The sequence below is a fragment of the Lepidothrix coronata genome, unplaced genomic scaffold (genome assembly GCF_001604755.1).
Source record: "Lepidothrix coronata isolate B3197 unplaced genomic scaffold, Lepidothrix_coronata-1.0 Scaffold138, whole genome shotgun sequence".
Lineage (NCBI taxonomy): Eukaryota > Metazoa > Chordata > Aves > Passeriformes > Pipridae > Lepidothrix > Lepidothrix coronata.
The window spans coordinates 690,411-713,466 of NW_016690318.1; the positions used below are offsets into that span (position 1 = coordinate 690,411).

Genomic DNA, 23,056 nt, shown 5'->3' on the forward strand with positions numbered 1-23,056 from the left:
TATATCCATCTGCATGATTTTACTACTTAAGAAAAAGGTAGCTCTAGGAAACAAACATCAGAAGGTGAGAAACGCAAAGAAAACATTAAAGAAACTCAAGCGCAGTACAAGAAAATCCCAGAATCATTGTAAATAAGGACTAAGAACACATAACTTTCTTGAAACCACAGTGCCCTTTGTACCTTCATAGTGTTCAATAAGATCATATAGATAGATTTCTAGTAATGCTACATAAAACCCAAGCAAACTCAAACCAGTTGAAGTCTCAGCCAGATCCCAGTGCCTTAATTAAAGAGTAAAATTAACAGAAATAGCCATTCTAGAAAATGTATTTTGAGATGTAAAATAACAAAATATTGCACAATAATTATAAATACCTTTAACATAAGAAGGTCCACTTCCCTTTAAGCAAACTTTTAAAGTATTATGATAAATATGCCTCAGCTTCATTCTTCAGAGTAATTAGCAAGATTTTTTATGATTAAAATATTGTTTATATTTAATATATGAACATAAGATACTTTTAGATAGTTCCTTAAGATTAAAAACATTTTTTTCAAATGACCATGGTGTCTTCTAACAAAAATCAGTAGAAAATGACTTTGGAAATATTTAGTAACAGGAATATATCATTAAAAATACAAAAAAACAGACACCAAAACTTCAGTGGTACCTCATACCAGGGTATCCTCTGTGTCTGAGTACGTTCTCAATAAACATTTTCTGCTTGTCATTCAAATCCAATATAGAGGAAATTTAGTACTTTTCAGTGATGCATTTACTGCTTAAAACTAATTACAGAAAAGCTGATATTAGAATGACAAAAATTAGGTATTAACTGTATGTGCCTGCTGAATTTAAAGAATACCTAGTAAATGTGAAAAAAAAATATTTAACTTCAAAGTAAAAGAAGCAGTCCTACTTGCATCCTGCATGTCCCCGTTCACCAGTACAGCAGAGCAGATGTATACCTGAACCATGGATATCTAAACATTTGGAAACTATTCTAGCAGAGTTAACAGGATAACAAAGTCTGTTTAGATTCAATGTATATGAAAAGCAAGAATGGATAGTAGAAAATAACTAAACTTGTAACTTATTTAATGACAAAGGAACTACAAAATATTTTTCTTAACATGTTCATAAAGTAATAGATTTCATGTGCATGGCCCCTCAAAGGACATGTCTTTATTACATGAATAATGTAAGAGTTAAGCAGGACTAATGAAGCCAGAGACACAGAATGCCAATGCAGCTATTCAGTTTCCATTATGGAAATGTATATTTAGAAATAGTTGAGGAACTGTTATCAGTCCACTGCGCCATATATTTATTATTAAATACTCACCGATTTATATATTTGGTTTTTATGTATTTTTTGTGAATTTATTGTTAACTTTTATTATTATTTGGAGTATCACCAAGAGAAATAAAAACAACTCAGTCAGACCACCTCTGTTTTAGCTTTTCCTAGTTACTTGAACTGTCTTTAAACCACTCATAGCGTCAAATACATTTAAAATATATTATAATACATTCCTATTTAAACTGCCCTTTGGTTGATCTCAAATGAAGGGTACAGTCAACCAGTATTTCAGCGATATGTGACAGACTACCTGCCAACACTTTTACCAATTTGTCTATTGATCTCCTCCCAAACGCCATGCAATGAAACAGAGCTAACTGTTCTTTGTTCTCTATTGCTTACACAGACAGATCCCAGTCTTACACTGAAGTGAAACAAATAGACCTTCACCATGAAAGCCTTAATCATGTCTATATGCTCCATAATCTTGACCCTCACTAAGACAACTGAGAATCAATCACCAATACATGATTAATAGTCTGTTTACTTGTTAAGAAAAGAAACAGCAGCCAAAATTTCTCACTTGAAGCAAAGAGGCTTAGCTACTTAACAGGCTAATAAGAAACAAGACACAAAGAGAGGGCAATCAGACATTGGAATGGGCTGCCCACGGAAGTAGTGGATTCTCCATCCCTGGAGGCTTTTAAGATAAGACTGGATGTGGCACTAAGTGCCATGATCTAGCAACTGCAGCAGTAGTGGATCAAGGGTTGGACTTGATGATAGTTGGTCCCTTCCAACCCAGCTGATTCTGTGATTCTATGATTCTATGATTTTCCATATTTAACTACACAGATTTTAGTAAATTATGTCAAAGGAATAAACTACGCAGTGTAATTGAGATGGATTCATGGAAAGTTTGTATTTAAAATATCCTGTAGTAATTGAAGAAAAACGTTTATCACTATCATTCTAAGCCGCTAAACTCACACACTCACACACACATACACACACAACTAATGGGACCCACAGGCTACTGATGTGGCAGTTTATCAAATTTAGCTGTAATGAAAGATAAATATTACAGGCAATTTACACTTCTTGAAAGGATAAAAGTGTCAGTGTGTAGGTATCAGTTTTACTGCAGGTCATAATCAGCAAGTAAATGAAAGAGCAAATGTCTAAAAGTTTATAGACCTCTTTGAAGGCCTCATCTTGTCAAGTATTGATTTAGGTTTTCAGAGGACTTTGCCAGGGTTAAACAAAGTGTGTGTGAACTTAGAGAACATATTTTACCACTGCCAATGCCATGTTTTACCTCTTACCACCTCTAGTTGTCTCAAGATAAACTTTTGATATGTACTTTAATATAAGGAAATAGAAGAAACTGTTCCTTACACAACTATTTTCTTCTTAAATAAAGGGCAGTCCAGAGTGAACGTTTCATATTCTCCACCTTCTCCACAAACATGGACTCCATATTTCTCAGAGAGCTAGCACAGAAGGGAAATTAAAACACACAAGTATTACATTAAAGCAGCCTATTAAACATATAGAGCTAAAAATGTCAAAACCAGCAGGGTATACACTATTTGTTGGCTGAGGTTAAACCACAACATGTACTTTCTAAAGAACTACCCATTATATGGCTGAAAAAACCCAAACATCATACAACAGGTTCTTGATTTCTTTGTATGCTTATTACAGTGATCTAAAAATTACCAATGTGTTATAGTTTAAGTAGAACTGGCACTGTAACATTCAGATAAACAAATTAATTCCTAGGTCATCTTCCTCAGAGGCCATATTCAGATTCTCATATTTGTCTAACTCTCTTTAGCATAGCTAGTTCACCTCTGCAAGAAACTTGTACTGTGAAATCAACACAAGACATAGCACTTCACACAGAAGCATACAGTGAAGACATCTTTTGACAACAGATTGAACAACTGCATTCTATATTTTGATAAATACTCATTCCTTCAAAAAAAATCTAACAAATAGAACCAATGAGCATTTTCTAAGTCAAAAGCAAAAAGCTAAAGCAAGATCTAAAGGGGAAAAAACTTGTTTCCATTATAAATTGTACTGAATATTCTTTCCAAATCAACATATATTTATGATGATTTTGAAGCTCTGGATATCCCACTACCCAGCACCTTGTACCACGCCTGAGCATAGGGAAGCCCCCTCTTTGTCTGCAGGAGAAATCCATCTTTCCAGCACCAGATTATATCACCTTGTTAAGCGTCACAGCAGTAGCTGCTTCAAGCCAAGTCCCATCCCAAGTACTAACATTCTGCTTTAAGTAGCTCATGAGAAGCTGAACTGCAGTCTTCAACTCCATTGCAAACACCAATATTAGTATTGGGAATATTTATTTAACTCTTTTATGCATTTCCTTAAAGGAGCAGAAACCCACCCATGATGCTTCTGCAGTTGAAGTAGCAATGCAGTTCTCCACAATATGTCAAAGAGGGTTAGAAAAACTCTGTTTGGAGGCAAGAAAATAATTCCAAATCTGTTGCTTGTTACCTTTTAGGCAAACATGAGACTGGGTTATTTATAGTATACATTGTAGGTTCCATGTTTTAAATGGTTACCAGAATATTTGTGTAGCAAGTCTATTTGATATATTCAAATGATACCATATTTTTATTAGTGAAGCTGAATGCACAGTTTGTGTTATTTTACAGTTCTCTTTGAAAGTCTTTTTTTTTATTTTAAAACTTCAAAGAATGTTTATAATTTTAGTTACTTACACCAAAGGCCTAAAAACTCTTTAGCCTTTAAACTGAAAAAAAGGAAAATGCTCTGATAAAACAATACCTTGGTAATGTTCTATGTGAATATTTAGTTTAGTGGTGTAAAATCTAAATCTCTTTTGGAACATGTATTAAAATTTTTTTCAATGTCTTGTTATGAGAGTTATTTTTCATTTTTCCTTTCCCATTTTCTTTCAAAGAAAAGGAGCAAAAGAAAACCTTTAATCAAGTGCTCATTAAAAAATTATACTCCTGACATAAAAGACAACTCCATCTGTCAACAATGGCAACAAGGTTTCTATAGGACAAATACATCAAGAATAATTAATGTTGATGCAACAAGAATGGACAACCTACAAAACAGTTAGTCAAAACCTTTTATTCTTACTCTTGTTACAAAAAAACCTTAAGAAAACTATTTAAAAAATGAAGGAGAGAAAACCAGGAAAGATCTTTCTAAATGTAATCTTTCCACGGTGAATACTAGGAATGACCATTTCCAAGTCACTTTCAAAATTGGTAGCTCTGCTTGTAAACATTCGTGTCTAGAATAAGTATTGGCAAATTAACATTGAATACTCAAAAGATGTGATACTATTTCCTATCTTTGTTGTGCGAAATCCTCATTTTCAATGTCACTGGCTTCAGCGTCATTCTTGACACCAATTATAAAAGGTGCTAAAGGATTTTCAGTTCCCACAAATGTCAACAGGAACAGGAGCTCATAGAACAGATTCTTAATGTTCATTTAACAAAGTCAGCAATATTTTTAAAATGTCATCAATGACATCAGAACTGTGCCTTTTAGTAATTTAGAATATTAACATTTTTTTGAAGACAAATTATTTTGTTTTGCAGATTGGATGCTATATTCATAACAATATGACAGCTTGGACTCTAATATAAATTTTATGATTGCTAAATCTGCCTTCTTGTTCAGATGAGCCAGAAAACTGCAATTTTACAAATTACACTTAACTTATTGCAAGTAATGCAAGTCTAATTCAGAATCCAAAAGGAGTATATGAAGAAAACATCTTGTAGACTACACAAAACTTATCTTAAGTACTGAATGAGACACAGCGTATATAAACGACTAGCCCAAACACTACCCAAAGAACAGTCTAGTCCTATCTTGGGAAGAAAACACAGTGATTAAAACTGATTTTCTCACTTAACTTCAGTAATCAAAGATAAATATACGAAGTGATTCCTTTTTTAAATGAACACTTTCTTCCTAGACAGAAATTGTAATACTTAGTAAATTCTTGTAACTACACAAATGCTCTTTATATCAAGATATTCTCATCAATTTCTGAGGCAAGCATATAAACAAACGTTTTCCTATTGTCTATTAGCAGAGCTAGAAGTATGGACAAATATAACCATAATGTCCATTTACCATTCTGTTAATGAATTCTAAGGAGAGTGGAAGCACCCTCTTGAGATTTCGCAAGTTGCCAGAAAATTCTTTAGCTTAAAAAGCTAAGACTCCTGTTACAGAGGAAACACTGGGACATGAAAGCAACTTAATAATTTAGAAATTATCTAGCAACCACTCCTCAATAATTAATCAAAGACCTATAATTTAGAAAAAAGCTACAGTTCAAAAACTCTCCTTTCCGCAATGCCCATGTCCTGAGCCAGTAAAATTCACTCCTGCTAAAAGTATGTGGCAGATCATCATGGTGCTCATAAGTTCAACACCCTGTATGTAGTAGAAAAATGTTTGCAAAAAGTTTTTCCCAGTCATTAGTCATCCATTTGTCTGCTACTACAGCAGCAAAATACCTCACCTCCATGTCAGTAATTATTATAATTTCTACTGTACACATAAACTAATGTAAATAAGAAGACTGAAAATTTAGGTGATAATATATATTTTTGAACTTGTGGGTTGTGGATTTATTTGTTTGTTGGGGTTATTTTTTCCAATTAACATTAACATGCCTCTTATAATGCCTCAACTAGAGATTTTTTTTTCTAAAAATAAAACTATTACTTCATGTTTATTTGTTATGTATCCAAAAGACAAACTGTAACAGGCACATTCTAGTAATACAAGTCAACTCTGGTCTCACTGCCTGTTCCTTAAGGTAAACTTTTAGTACAATTAAAAACAACAACAAAAAAAAGTTAAGTTCTATTTCCTTATATGTAGTACCAGAGAGGTTGAACTTTGTGAACACACGCCAAAAGTAAAAGATACTCCCTACAAATCCAAAATCTATTTACTGTTTTATCAATAACAGATAAAACCTGCAAATACGGGGTTTGAGATTAAGCCACGACAGTAATAATTTCAGTGAAACCAAGTAAGGAAGAATCACTTCAACTGAGCCATCAAACACCATGAAGAATACATTTAATTCACAAAAAGTACCAGGTAGCTTTGGATTTCATAGTTTATTATTTTCTTTTTAAAATTAAGGATGGTGACATCAAATGCAGAAGAATACTTCTTATTAGCACAACTAAAATTGCAATACTTGCTGCTACAGTTTTAAAGAAAGTCAAGACTGCTGATTCAACTGAGGTGAGTAGCTATCCATCTGAACCCCACTGAAGTTGCAACTTGAATTTTGGTAACAGAAGCTTTCTGTGAATGCAGAGACAGTACTTTCCTCCTTTTGGCTTACATAACTTGTCCCACATAAGTATTAATTTATCCAAATGTTGGATTTGATGAATCAGTATGGAATTGATATTACAGCAATGTTGACGCTTCTGTTCAATCTATTCCACAATAAGTTGTTCATTGTTTCATGATTATAAAATTTTATATTTCCATAACTGTCATTTAATAAGATTTTAAAGAAAGAGAGCTGTGAGAAACAGAAACTTTGCTTTAGTGACATGCAGCAACAAACTAGGGGAGGAGCATGTAAATATTCTTAAACTATGTATTATTTACATGGGACTCCAAAGATCTTCCAAGATCTTTGTGACTCCAAAAATCTTCCATTTCTGGGAAATTATCAATCTGTGGTCACTTCTACAGTGCCCACAGAACATGACTTCACAAGTCAGTACAACTGCTTTTCCACAGCAACGGAAAAGCACTATACAGCATCTCAGTGTCAGAGTCAGCCTATGACACAAACGTGAATTGCAACCAAGTCTGAAGTGCATCACGTTCATGCAGTGCACTGCCAACTTAGCAGTCAGGCTGCTGGAAGCAGTCTAACCATTATCATGAGTGGTGAACTGAAACTTGTGGTCTCTGGTTCTTACTGGATCATTAGCTGAGACAAACAGCTATGCTAACACAGCTTCCAAAACCAGCTCAGTGTTCAATTAGATTACATTACCTAATCCAAAAGTTCAGTGATGCTTGAAGTAGTGAACTCATTCCCTCTTCCTTCCTTTTCCTGTAGAAATCCAATCTATACTTTCCAGGATAAATCCACTCTCTCTTCTAACTATTCTTGTATCTTACAGATATATCTAGATTTAGCAATTATTTACTGGTTTAAGTGTAACTTTTTTATCACTCCTTGAAATAAAATGTCTGCTGCTGGCAAAATATCAAAAATATTTTATATATAGTTAAAGTACACTTATTTTTGTGTACTCCTACTGTATGTCTCTGCCACTGCTTTTTTACCTGTACTACAAGGAAAATATTTAATTCCCTACTTTCCTTCCTTCCCTTATTCTGGAGCAGGAGAAAACATCTTTCCTTCCTACTCCCTGGTATTCTTGAATTTTTGCTGTAGTTGAGATGATCTAAAGAACTAAGTGAAGAAAGACTCACAAAAAATAGATAAAGAATGGGCTCTTTATATCAAACACTTTACATAGTGGAGGGGAGGGGAAGATTTCTGGCCAGATCCTCCAGCTCTGAAGCAACAACCTCAAGCTAAGAACAGACCAACATAATCTCTTCAAGTAAGGTTATTTGAATGTTATGGACCTTAATTCTTCCTCTTCAGTTTGCCAAGCATCAATTATCTATCTTCTTCTCTCCAGCCATGTAAATAACTAAAAAAATGGAGTTAAACTCAAGATATAATTGCTGTGTAACTCCACTGTCTTTCAGTAGCAAAATCTGGTTACTTTCTCTTTCTCTTCTGCAAATTTGCCATGCCCTTAAGTGTTCCAGAAAAATAACTTATGAAGCCAGGCTGAATGGTAACCATCCAGATTAACAATGAAAAGTATTATTGGAAGATCATTTTATGGAAATTTAGACAGCCTACACTGATGAAAGCTACATCAAGACTCTCTTAATAGCCAAACAAGAAAATACTTGTGGGTTTTTAACAGGCTCAAGGACAAGGAATTCTGGTAAACTGGCATTCTTACAGATAATATGTAAAAACATGCTTTCAGAACTGTTATTCTTAAACTTTATGTAGCGTGATGTTTGATGCTTCTACATCAAACTCAAAGAAGACTCAAGTACAAAATCTGGTCTTTTTCCTTTTCCCTAGTTAAATTATTTTTCTTTAAATGAGTCTATTAGCTCTGCCTACAAGCATTTTCCTGCTTTTTGGGCCACATAACCCTTTGCACACAATTAAGTACATCCTCAGGAATAAACCTCCTATTTAATTTTTGAAAGACCCTACTTTATGCAGTCTGATTATGTAAATGGTAGGAAACCTCCAGATAGGGATATCTTTGGGGATGTTCTTTATCACCTGTGATTTTACCACTACCATTTCTTGCTGTGAAAATCTCCAACTTGCTTGCAATTATTTAGCTTTATCATATTGACATACAAGTTAGTGTTACTGCAATATTGAGGTTCCTTGCCTATAGTTTGTTTTAAAGATGTTGAGACCGTTTGTGAACTATGTCAAGAAATAATATTTTTCATATTGAAAGTGCATATCAGAGGCTTATATTCTATCTACAAAGATAAGCTTTGGGTTAGCACCTAATTTCTGAAAGTAAATTTTTATTAGGTTAATTTTAAAGAATTTCTGCCTGTGTTACTTTTTAATTGCAACTTTACCTGTATGAGTATCCTTTAAGTAATACTCACCTCTAAAAGAAGAGGCTCCATTTGATCTAGAGTTTTTCCTAGATGCTTATCTGGATCCAAACCTGCAAAAAACCCCAAAAGAGTAAAAATATTTCTTATGAAATACTGTTATGACGACAAGAAAGGTTTTGTTGTTGTTTTTTTTTTAAAATATAGGACGTCTCCCTTAGAAACCCCACAGTATCTAAAATAATTTCTATCCTAAAGAAAACACATTTAGTCAGAACTTTCTCTTATCCCCTCTAGGCAACTAGTTTCTATCTTTGTGGAAAAATAAAGCTCACTACCACTTCACTACATGTCAACTGCAAAAGCTATTGTTTTCCTTTCTTAGAAATTTCACTAACCAGTGAAGTAAACACACAGGTCCATGGTAATAGCAATACTATACAGATATTATCTCTTTGAGCCAGAAGTTACCTTTGTAGATATCTACTAAATTCAAATACAAGTTATTTTTTTTATAGTTCCTGCAACTGAAAGGGACACAGAGTAATTTCCATATTTTTCTGCCAAATCACATTCTCTGTGTGTATTACCCCCATACAAATATTTAAGATTAAAAAGGATGGAGATACAAAGAAAACTCAGACTTACAGAATGTTTTGAATGTTGCACCTTTTGATCCACCACAAAATATTGTGTATGATGCCTACATTTTGATTTATTTTTCTTTGTAAGAATGTAAGCCCTATTAACATTTGATAGCTACTCTAACTTGCTCCTCTGCATTCCTATTTCAGCTTTCTGACTTTTTGAGTTTGGCCAACTCATGGCAGTTAATGGTCACTTCTCAGGGACAAATCAAATAATTGGCAGAAATCAGTAGTGTGATAAAAAACATCCAGGAACAACTGCTTCAAGAGCTGACATCTTCCACCAAATAAGTATGCTAGTTGGATTTGACACTAAGTGGTCAAAAAGTCGTACCATACGAACTAAATGAGAAAAAACAAAATGATAACTTCTGAAAGTGAAGGAACAGTGGAAAATTTTCAGTTATTACATTTTTACTACTCTTAGTTATCATGGTTTGTACTTTTCTCTGGTAGTGATAGCAACACTTGCCCATTTCTTCCTACTCAACTGCTTTATACAATAATAGGTATCATTAAAGAGCTGCCACCAGAATGACTCAATTCAGAAGCAATTTCTGAAGTATGCACCTTGCAAAGCACTTTAGATCATTGATGATGAAAGCTGTTCCATAAATGTTCAGTACACTATTATATAAAGGCACTGGTGAGCTAAAATAGCTGATATGTCTTAATTTTTACAATCACGATCTTGGTATATTTAAATTCCAGTGAAACTAAAACAAGTTAAGAGTGAATGAGATTTCAAAACACTAGCAAAGTTTTTAAATATTTCATTAATGCACATTAAAAATTCCCTTACTATCTAGGGGAATGCTTTTAGAACTGCTTAATAATTAAAGTCAAAGAAGACTGAGGGTTTTTTCCCCCCTCTATTCCTTTTTCATATTGGTTTATTGCTTTTTATTAACAGACTAAAATGTGTGTGCTAGATATACAATAATAATAATAATTTATTCTCGTGGAAATAATTTTGAAATATATTCATTCAATTTCAATAGTCCAAATGATTCTAGTGATCTCTTCCAATTTACACCAGCTTAGCATTATGTCTTTGATTGTAATGGGATAGGCCAAATAAGCAATTTGTCTTAAAATAAACAAATGAGTACCATATTATAGTACTCATTTCACACATTTATATTAACATTCTTCCTTAACATAATTACTTTTCTAATATAAGTAATCCCCCTCTCCTTGATAAAATCAAGTTGACTTCCTTTAAATTTAAACCAAGGTTTACAAGCATGTGAGAAGGGAAAAAGTTTTCAGAACCAGACACACTAATATATTATTTCTTTCACAAAATTCTCTTTGATATCACAGGTATACCTACTGTTCTGTCTCCTAATGAACACAAAACAATAATTCAAAAGAAACTATGATATAAATAGTTAATAAAATACAAACAGATTGTCTGTGTATACACTAAAAAACTCCTTAGTAATATCCCACACTTAAATGAAAATCTGTGGAAGTACAACGTACCCTTTCTGTTTCTCAGCAGAATTCTACTTCTGTACAGCTTGTCTTTCTTTTGAAAAATATTATTTCAGTTTTCAATAGGTGTGTATTATGATTGAATAGAGATTGCCTTACCTGGTAAAGGCATCAAGAACTAATGTAACCTGTAATTTGCAGAACCACTAATCCACATCTCAAATCTCTAACAGTATGCATGCACAGATACAGCTGTACATCTGCTGCTACAATTAGTATAATGAAGTATCTAGAACCATACCTACAAAACTGTTATTATAAATCCAAAGTTCTATTTGGTATGTTTTTTCTTTAAACAAAGGAGTAGATTGATTCAGATTCCTGAAATGGCTGAGACTAAAGAGAAAAACAATGTATTGTAAATTCTTAGTACTACGACCTCCAAATTTTTCCTCAGTATAACTACATGTGAAGTAAGCTGGAAGGGTGGTAAAACAAACAACAAGGTCCAGGGCCTGGATGACTGTATGTAGAATTAAGAAATTAATTAGGAACTACAGTTTGCAGCACTGACATCTATTTTACTTAACTTGCATGTATCAATGGGAAGCAATTACAATTCAATTAAAATATTCACTTTTATTACTTCACTGACTGACCTTGAAGTTAATGCCTGTTTTATTTAATTGCATCATCTATGAATAAATGTTAACCCTAAAATGTTATGAGCCATTATTTTCAATGCATTTTAACTCCCCAACTGAACTACATCCATCAATTTATTATGTGCTGCCAAGAGAGCAAGTGGGGCTTTATTTCTCTGAGACAGACCGGTACATGATGACAGAAACATCTCAAAAGATTTGATAATGCTGTTTTTAACAAATTGTGCTTTCACCTCCAGTTTTGTAGACTAGTTTTACTGTAAAATCGGTAAGTGATAGCACAAATGGTATAATCACTTCCAAGTAATTTCTACTCCATCTGTAATTCCTGATAAATCCATTGACAGGAGCAGAACTCCTTTCTGAAGACATCAACCATGGTTGCAGAACGCTTTTATGCAATTCCACAAGACAAGTGCTGTAGATAACTGCAGCAATGTCAAAAAGATTGGGGCAGAAATTCAGGGTTTTGTTCTGTAGTGAAAAAAAGAACATTAGTAAAAGGCATTTCACTACTGTTAAGTTATGCAAAGGAACTGTATTTTAAATGGTTCACTTTCTATATATGTATTAGTGTAGTATAAAGCCCTCACCTTAGGGGTAAATACATGATATTACTTGCATTTATCAAGACCATTAGAAAACCATGTTACATTTTCATGGTATTACATTCAGCTAATAAAATCCACATTCTAGAGCGTCATCTGACTAACAAGAACATGTCTTATACATGTTCAGAATTTCAAAATAGTCTTGATTTTGAACAAAGATTTTTAATATAAAAAATTCTATTTTTACCTCTAAGTAAAATGTCAAATAAATAAAAATTAATCATAATTATTGGGTTTAAGAAATGGTGGTACATAAAATGGTGGTACATAAAAGTTCTTCTAAAAGCTACATTTAACCAAACTCTAACCCATAATACATGAACAGATTGTAAAAGAATCACTATCAAATCAATAAAATATGAGTTAACTGTATTATCTGTTGATAACAGGGAAAAAACCTCTATCCTTTCCTGACTAACCAACATTACAATTTAAAAAGTAAATCTTATTACTCGCTGACTTCTTCCATAAAATAAGGTTAAAAACAAATCTTCAATATTCCTATTATTATCATAATCTTCTTGAAATATCATATTCATAGAACTAGCATAGGCTTTTGGAGAAAAAAATGGAACCTATTTTAAAGTTAGAGCAACTTGAAGATCTCTTTTTTTTCCTGACTTCTCGATAAATATTGTTGACAAGATTAGTAACTGCCATCATTACGAATGTCAGGGACAAAGACTTAACTTCTGATGATGTAGGGCAATATAATGCACAATAAGGTTTCTGGAAAGATACTAATCGGCTGCTCACCAAGAGCAGAATTATTTAGAATTTTGAATAAGAGGTAATGAAAAACTTCAGTTTTCTGGAACCAAAACTAATCTCTCTCTTCTCAGTTTCTTTATGATAAAGAAAACAAGGTTACCAATAAGGTGATGGCACCTCTAAGGTAAAGAAACATGTATAGAAAGCAAAGAATATATAGGATAAATGCAACCACCCATCTTAGAACTGGAACAGAGAAAACAGAACTAATTTTGGAGGTAAAATCCTCTACTTTAAATGTGCCTTTTTGTTTTTCTTTCTAAGTAAACAATAAAAAATCAGTGATTTTCAAAAGGAAGATCAAACCCTATTATTTACAGAGTACAGAATAAAAGAGTATGTTTTTATTAGCACAGGAAAAGCCCAGACACAACAGTAATAGTTGGCAACACAGGTTTACTCTGTAGGAGTGCAGGAATGTCTGATAACCTTCACCAAGTAGAAATGCACATGCCACACAGATATTCATGAATCGTAAACCTATACCTAAAATTGCCTTGAGGCAAATTATTCCTGTTGTCATATTTAGATTTCATTTCTGTGAAGAGCTGAGAAGTGAACTTTTTGTCTGGTAGCAGAACTTGACAGGTTCATAGTTGATTCTTAACTCCCTCACAACTTTCACATATGAAAGGCTGTGTTAAGATTGGTGAACTGGATAGATTCCTTGAATCTCCTTCTTGAAAACATAAAAAAAAAATGGTAAAAGCTGTGTCATGGGGTAAAAAGTGTTTTCCCCTGGAGTTAGAAAAGTACTGTAGCTAATAGATGGGGGAAGTTTCCTTGCTGTGAGTGGGTAGCCAGAGACACTGAAAGTGGCAGCAGAGCAGTACTGAACAGAGAACTGTGGTTGAGAGCCAAAAGAGATAACAAGCAGCAGAGATGGCACGGAACCAAGCTGAGAGACTAAGAGCTATCCGACAGAGAGAGAGAGGACCAAGCTCAGCGGAGGCTGTTTGGGGGTGAGCCTGGCTTTATTTCCCCAAACCCTTGGAGGCCCCTCTTAGAAGGTGGGGGTGGACTTCCATTTGAAGGGAATCCTGAAATGCAGCAGCTCTGGAGAGAGGAGCTGAGAAGCTCAGAGACGTTCTGGAGCCGGACCAGGATGGAATGCGGGGGAAGAGGCCTTGACCCCCTGTTGCCATGTTGGCAACTGAGACAGAGCAAAGGAGCTCTGGTAGAATGCTTGGGGCAAAGACTGAACTGAGAGCTGCCCTAAACATTCTGACTCAAGGGAACTCGACCCCACGAGGAAGGGACTTTCATGGAATGTCTTGCATTCCGTGATATGAACGTGCTGAGGCAAGCCTTGTCCCTGCCTTCGCAGTCCACAGGAGAGAGACCTTTGGCTGGAGCTGAAGGGCCAAGGAGTGACAGAAAACCCATGTACTGTAATGGAGAGAGAGATTTTCCAGCTACAACAAATCCAGCTACGACTGCTGCCTGGAAGAGGAGAGACACTGCTGCCCTGAAAGTGGGAAGGATCTTTCCTTCTTCCCTTCTGAACTTTTATTGGAGGGAAGGGAGGGACTTTATCTAATGTAAATATATTGCTTTACCATAGGAGAGATAGTTAGAATTGTGTATATAATGTATTACAGTATTTATTTAAGTAATAAATTGTAATATAATTCCCTTCCCCCCATACTGAGTCTTGTGTTATGTCTGGAAAACCCTCTCACACTGAAGTAAATTGTGGGAGGGGGGCTTGGACTTGGAAATTGGATTTTTGGGGGTCTCAAACTGCCACAAGCTGCTTAATTTTTTTTATAAAATTGAAGAAAAGTGCAATAAATACTGGGTATTACTCCACCTCTAAAAGATTTGAGATGAAAATACTTCCAATTTATTGTAAAAAAGAGCAAAATTCACCCAAGTCAATTATGTATCTACTTCCTTTTTCCCCTTGCTTTTCTTTTTTTGCTTTTTTATGCTTCTTTTCTTTTTTTTTTTCTATGGGGTAATTTATCCACTGTGAGAATTGTACAGCGATGAAACCTGAAGATATAGTAACTCTTTCCAAGCTAAGTGATAAAGTTATAAGACGTGATTCTAGCATATATTTTCAGTGCAGTTTAATTAGGACCTCAATTTATCTTCCTTCTCGAACATTCATCAAGTATGTTCTAAACTAGGTTAGTCTGATGTCACAAAATTTTAGAATTCTAAGAGGTAAAAGGATCTAAAAGTCTTCACAGCAGCAATGTTAATTTTTTCTATAATCTCTTGTGATTTTTTTTTTAACATCAAAGTTGTTTGTGTTCTAGTTAGATCCTGGATTCAAAGCAATTTAGTTCTGTCATTTTAGGAGCAGAAACCTCTTAGAATGCTGTTTTCATTCAAAATTTCCTTTAGATGATATGATCTACCCAAACTGCAAAGCAATCTTTCCATTCTTAATCCACATCTCTCCTACTTTATCTCTGACATCTCCTTAAGAAGCACTGCACTCCATAATGTCAACTTTCAATTATTTTTCTGTTTTCAGGCACATTTACTCTTCCTTCTAACTCCTGTCATCTGTTATGACAACAACATCCTTCCCATTTTCCAAAGAGGGAATCATATTTCTCTCTAACTTGTTCCTAAATCAACTTACCCAAAATCTCATTTCTTCTTTTTTTCCTCTTTTCCTGTAACACACTTTATTTTTAAACATTTCTTTATACATTATATATGCACTAAAATATCTTTCCAAAACATAATCTTACACTGGCAACGAAGTATCTGTCACTCATTTACAAGCATCAAAGAAAATAACATTCCAAATGCAAAGATTAATTTATCATCTTATTTTCCTAGACTTTTAACTATGTTCTGAATCAAAACCTTTCTTTACTTGAAGTCCATTCCTGGTTCTCTTTTCTTTTACTCATCTATTTTGCATCACACTCTTCTTAAATCCCAAGCTACTTTTGTTTGATTTCTGGTCTTACATACAATTCCTATTTATCTACGTTTATCTTTTCCCATGTGAATCTTTCCCCTCACAAAAAGAAAATGGCCTTAGCTAAAATGACTCCTGTGGTTTCATAACTGTTTCCAAGTCTTTTCATACAATGTCTGTTGAACAAACAGGTGTGGTACCTTTTATTATAAATAACATGAAGGATGCAAATAAATGAGGCAGTAGACAAATACATTAGGGAACAAGCCTAGGGCAAAAGTGTCAAATACACTTAAACTCTAAAGGGCCAACTAAGATTTGGAAGCTTTGTTTGAAAATTCAGTGACAATGCCTTATGCTAGCTAGGAAACAAGATTTAGAAAGCATAAAAGACTAATAAGAGTATCTTTCCTGAGGTACACATAGGTAATCTACCAAATTTATAATCTGAAAAAAATTAAAACTAAAATTAATTAAAACTGATCATATGTAAAAGATAATCCTTTAACATTGTTCAGGGATAATTTTTCTAATAAAAGTTTAAGGATACCTAGAATTATCCCTAACAGAATAGACAAGCATTAAAATTTGACAGGACTTGGAAAAATATTATGTCATTTTAAGTTTTACTTTAAATTATGATAAACAGAATAAGTGTTCAAAGAATGAACTAAGTATTTAAAAAACAAGTAAATGTGGCACTTTGCGATATGGTTTAGTGAGCATGGTGTTATTTGACTGAAGGCTGCACTTGATGATCTTGGAGTTCTTTTCAAACTTTAATGATTCTATGATTCCAAATCTTTTTCATATTAATAAAAATAAATGTTATCAAGACCACACATTGTGAAGACTGTCATAGATTCTATTACAGCTCTGGTGTCTGGTAACTCCCCAAATTAAAAACAATGGAACGATCACCTCTAAATAAGCTGAGCTAGCTAAGAATAATGCCAATGTTTTGTTTACTTAGCAATAAGTAAGTAAACAATCCTTACTATACAATGTGTAAAAAAATAAACGGGATCTCACATTGATTTCCTAACAAAATGTTACTCAGTTCCTTCTGTTTGTGAATTGTCTGAGAATTTTTCAAAATATATTTAGAAGAAACAAATATCTTCACCTGTGATGATATAACATTTTCTCAATAATGATTTTAAATTGGCTCAGTACTAAAAACTACAGATGTATTTTCAAAGAACACTGCTCTTCTCCATTGCACAGATGATATACTCAGACAAAATTCACAACCACCAACTTTACTTCAGGATATGATTTGACATTACAGACAACCCAATTTAGTAATAAGCTTTCTATTGAAAGAGAGGGTTTTGTCCTCCATGTAGCAGTGGCTTCTACAGAGGAAGTTCCCTGCACTCACAAAAAGGCAGACCAGATGCAGTCACACAATCACTGGAGCTTTTAGAGGGGCAGAAACAAGCAGAGACTTGTGGTTTGGAAGACTCAGTTAGCAGTGGGAAGGAAAGATTGACCTTTTGGCAGCAACTTACTATTAGATCAGTTTTTCTGTAATACTAAATTCCCCCCTCAGGAGCTTAACCTGGAACTGGGTGGTGCTAGTTCTTTTTTAATGTACTACTTTATATGTAAATCTTACCTCTCTGAAAATTAATGAGAGTATGGTTATCAATTTCAGTCAGTCAAGATTTCCCTTCCGTACACTAGTGGCACGCAAATAACAAACAATAACACAGACACCTAGGTTGTTAGGCTTAAATAATAGATTCATTATACTGAGAAGTATAATTCTTTTTCAGGTAAAAACTCATACACAAAAACATATGCATCCTTAAACTATCAGCTTTTCAGAGGACTTCATGAATAGCAGCAGTATACCAATTTTCTTGACCATGTGAGGCAAGTGTCAAGATCTTCTTGCACCAAGGGAAACTCAAGTTAAATATATATACTTCAGACAGCTCATTTTAGAGAAGGAATTTAGGATTTCCTGCCAGACAGGAGATGGCAATGGCTTCCTAAGTACTCCACTCACTACTCCATTGTCAGAAGGAAACAGCCTGGCTAAGTAACTAGGGCCCCACCATCTCAAAATTTAGGCTTCCACAGACCCTGCAATTTCAACTCTACCCATGGCTGAGCATGTAGAATGTCTATAAGTACTCCTATCAGCTGGACCGACAAGATAAAGGATGCAGCCATGCCATAAAAGAGCTCCACTTCCTATGTAGGCTGAGGACACAAGCTAATCAGTCTTGATTCAAATTTTCAGCTTTTATTATTGTCCAACAGTTGAGTAACACTATGATATTATTTCTCTCCTGTGGTCCAAAGAGCAGCTAGAAGTTAGAAACATAATTTAACCATGAAAGAGTTTTTCTTTTTCAATTTCTTATTTCTATTATCTGATCTCATAATAACAATTTTTAAGGTATTTAACTAAATAATAAATCATTAGTTTACTATAACCAAACTGGGAAGAAGCTGCAATTTATATAAAGTAATAATGCCTATTAATCCCCAAAAAGATAGGAATTTGATCTTATATTCTCATTTTATCTGAAACATTGAAAAAGAAATTTCTCCCCCATATTCTCAAGCTGTCAGTGTGAGCTTATAAAACTTGTTGAATGTAAATGTTAGTCTTAAAACTTCAAGAAAAACTAGAATCACTGAGGACAAACTGCTTTAACTGAATGACATAAAATCAACTTCAAGTATATTCTCATATGTATGGGAACTGAAGTTTGTCACTTCTTAAAATCTATAGTGGCACTTCAGTTTTAGTGTTAATACTTAACAAGATTTAGATACAGTTAACTATATAAGTAAAGTGAAACTAAAAAAACTTGATGCTCAAGTTTTACTGAGGATCATTCTATGAGGAATTCAAAGATTTATTCCAAATGTAACCCTCCTACTTTCCTCACTTCCACTACTGTGTACTACACTCTGTACTGCAGTGGAAGCAATTTGCTTTAGAATGTGGCACAGGTAAAACTGGTATATAAAGTTACCAAGATTTAAAGTTATATGCATACTCTGCAAGTTAAATTAATCCGTAAAGCACATCCAGGGAGGAACGAGATCAAAAATGCCTCTTCTTATTGTGTCTGTTCTATTCGTGGTATTCTTACACTGTCTCTGTTCTATTACACTGTGCTTTATTACACTGTCTCACAAGAGCAATGGATATTACTGGAATTTCAGGCACACACACGTTAAAAACAATCAATAACGGCTTCAATTTTATCTGAGTAACCTCATTCTGACTTTCTGGGATTTCCACTGAAGAGGGCTATATTTCAAAGATAAAAGTATCTTGTATCGTACAGGCATCTTTAGCAACAAGAAAATGGCACTGAAGATAAATATGCATGAGTAGCTTATATACATATATATGTATATATATATATATAGTGCTCAGGTTTGCTGCTAGATCATGGAATGTTTTTCTCTCATCAGAAAGAAAGCTGATCTACTTACAAATCAACAGAAGGCATGTGAAAAAGGTTGCTAACAATGCTTCTTTTGCATGAAAGTGAGAGCAATTGGCATCCCATCTGGAAAAACACACTACTCTGAGATAGAAAACTCTCACTACTGGCAAAGTTTATGGTATTAATTTGTAATGGTGGATTTAGGGAAATGTTCTAAACTAATGCTCATTTACTTGCATAATTATGTGCTTTCTGCATAAAATGACAGGCTTTTACCCTGTCAATACTGGCCCTGAGTTAATAGAAAACAGGACAAGGTGGGTGTACAAGTAGGCCAGCGCTGAGGAATGTCAAGCTCAGGTTACAGGTTTGCTTCTTGTATTAAGATCTGTACAATGTATCACCTAATGCATTACACTTCAGACTCCTAAATATGTTATTTTAAATATTTTCATTGCAGTTTAGCTTTGATTATTAATCTAAGAGGCAAAAAGTTAAACTGTATCTTATCTTCTTTGCCACTTGATATGTTAAACAGCCTTCATACCTTAAATCCACTTTAATAAGGCATGCAATTATTAAAGCATTACAGAATGGCCCCAGAGCACAAAAGCTCCATTAAATTTGCTTACATCTAATTATGTCTGCCTGAGGCAGGTGAGAAATTGACTCTGATAAGATCTTTCTTTTACCTGTAGCCAAAAAAATAAAAAGGAAAAATAACTCTGATTGATTTTCTATCTAATTGCTATCTACAAGTATTTATGGTATTCTCTCTTACAATGAATAGCCCACAAAAGCACTCTTTGTGCACTAACTAGCTCATTTTAAGTTTTTTTAAGACTGTAGAGTACAAAAGACAAGCTTATCTTGCATCAGGCATAAGACAGGTCATCAATGATGTCTACTTTGGAAATAGTTTTATCTGTTATTTAAACCCTATATTTTCTTTAAAAAATAATTATGATGTGAAAGGATATGTTACATACGGTTTTTTTTCCTTCACGTTAGTATAAGCAATGAAAGTATTCTATTTTATGGAAATATAACAGAAATATATAAATGTCCTTTACATAGCCTGAAAACTATTATTTTAAAAATGTTTTACTTTTTTTTTTCCGAGTGTTAATTTAAAACGAGTGTTTTATAGTAGAAAACATTGCATTCAATTCCTATGCATTTGTAACTGACCTTTCAAAATTCAGGAAAAAGCTATTAAATTACACTGCTTTTTACCTATAAGTGAATGAGGGAATGTGGTATTTCTAATCATTCTAATCCTTCTACCAGCCCTAGCAGATCCTAGAGAACAATACATCAAGACTGTCATAGTGATAATGTCAAAATTAGTTAGAAACTATACCACCTAAAGAGGAATAAATAAATAAAATAAATAAAATAATTCATTTTTTAAAAGTAATGGAATTCATCCAGTCAACAGGGATTATAATTCAATTCTTCATTAATAATTAAGGAGAAATTACTTCGTTATAAAGCATTCTTTGAGGGAGACAGACATTAGGTATTTGATGGGAACAATGTCCAGAGGAAACAACCACTGGATTTCTAATGCAAGATTATACAACACTACTTTCCAAACATACATTTTTAACCACTGATACCACTTGTGTGATACATTCTTTGATAGAGTGGACCACAAATCTATAGTCAACCCAGAAAGAAAAGGTCCTTTGGTCACACTTTAGGCTTAGAAACTCATTTGATACTCTTAAATAGGAAACTGCATAGAGGCTTGAAATTAATACACTATACCATTAACATGTTTCTCATTTGCTCCTTTGGCTTTTAGAGCACATCATTCCATAACACTTCCTATAAAATTTCATCTGACCTTATCTTTACATTCAAGCAATAAACAAATATGTTATCTTTTGTATTGATTTGCTTCATTATACAAATCTCATTTAACATATCTGACAGTGAAAAGATGTTGATTTTCTGATATGCTAAACAACACTACTGTAAATACCACATTTTGGAATGAATGATGAATTATTTCTGTCTGCTATTATGCTTTACCAACTCAAAGACTGTTGTTATACAAAATATTTTGGCCTCATAATTACATCTTGTTTGATACTAACTTGTACTTCTATTAAAAGTTTCACGTTTGCTTTATAATATTGTCTAGTCATCAGTTTGCATCATCTATAAATGACAATACTGTGAACCACTGAATTATGCATGTTTTATACTGCAAATCAAAACCAAACTAGAACAAAAAATTACAAGAGGAAATACGTTAGGAAAAATTATTTTTCAGCTTTTCCATATCTCCCTTAAGAATGAATTGCATCCTGGTAAATTTATTATTCAGACATGATGACTGTTACTGAGCCATGTAATTTTTTTTTAATTTTCTTCATATTAACACTTCATATCCTACAGTATAGAAAAAAAATTCTGTTTTTCTCTGTTATGTTGTGGATTTGTCCATGGGAAGTTTCAATAGATAATATTGTTCAGAATCTGAATACATACCAAAAGCTGCCACTTTTATGATTATGGCTTGAATGTTAGATAATATAATTTCTTTAAGCAACATTTCCTGGTTCCAACGCCAAAGGTAAGCTAAAGGCTGAAGATTAAGCCTTCTGCACCTTAAAAACAAAAATAAAATTGGATAAAGCCAAGTGTTATGCTTTTACACAGCATGATTCATGTAAAATGAATGAAAATTTTTCTTTTCCTACCTTTAAATAATTTTTCTTCTATATTTCAGCATAAACATTAATACAAAAAAAAAGAATTGGCCTATATAACAGACACAATTTCCATCACATAATTCCCTTTTTTAATTAAGACTCTTAAAAGAATTACAATCTATCTCGACTTTAGAGTGTGCACAGTAGAAATGACAAATCAAAGCTCCTGATTAATGATAACAGATTACAGATTTTAAGGAATTAAGGGAAGATATGCACATAAGGATTCTCTCCATTTAATTCCTGATAGCAGGATGTTCCTCTACATTAAAACTCTGGTGAAAAATAGAGGTACTTGACCACAACACTGTAGTCATTCAAACTGAGCAAGCTTTCTGTTGAAATCAAGGATCTGAACCTACTCCATTATTTTCAGATCAAAACTCTGAGTATTTTCAACAGATCCAGAGAGAGACCTGAAAAGCAATCAAAAAATCTGGTATAGTCCCTCTAGATTTTTACTAATGAACACATGAGTTTAGGGGTAAAAAAAAGAGAAAAAGAAGAGATACCAATATTAACCGAGTGCATTGAGTGCCATAGAACATGAGAAATAAGGCAACTCTCTCTGCTCCAAATTTGAGTTAGAAAACAGACAAGCACTTTCCCAAATATGTATATTAAAAAAGATTAATATTTTCTTACACATCTTCAACTCGAACTCTCTGATAGTCAGAAAGAATGGCTCCCACAGATACACCCTCCACTCCTTCTTTGTCCTGAAAAAAGACATGGAATATTAATGACAGCAGTATATGATGATTTAAGCTGTAGAGATTCAGTATCTCCACTAGCAGAACCAGCCAACAAGATTTTTTATTTCTGTGTCCAGTACATGGAACTGAATAGGCTGGAATGCAGATCTTGCACAGAA

At 33.7% G+C, this 23,056-nt stretch overlaps 1 protein-coding gene across 5 annotated transcripts in view; it reads right to left on the bottom strand.

Moving 5' to 3' along the window:
• The window catches only part of DPH6 (diphthamine biosynthesis 6), a 202,449-nt gene that overhangs the window by 135,779 nt on the left and 43,614 nt on the right, over positions 1-23,056 (bottom strand). For all 5 annotated transcript variants that reach the window (XM_017827398.1, XM_017827397.1, XM_017827400.1 and 2 more), the window contains exons 4-7: positions 22,828-22,901; positions 21,959-22,077; positions 9,065-9,126; positions 2,705-2,799 (exon numbers count right to left, since the gene is read on the bottom strand). In XM_017827398.1, the coding sequence (XP_017682887.1) occupies positions 2,705-2,799; positions 9,065-9,126; positions 21,959-22,077; positions 22,828-22,901 (350 nt within the window). The remainder of the gene's footprint in view (positions 1-2,704; positions 2,800-9,064; positions 9,127-21,958; positions 22,078-22,827; positions 22,902-23,056) is intronic.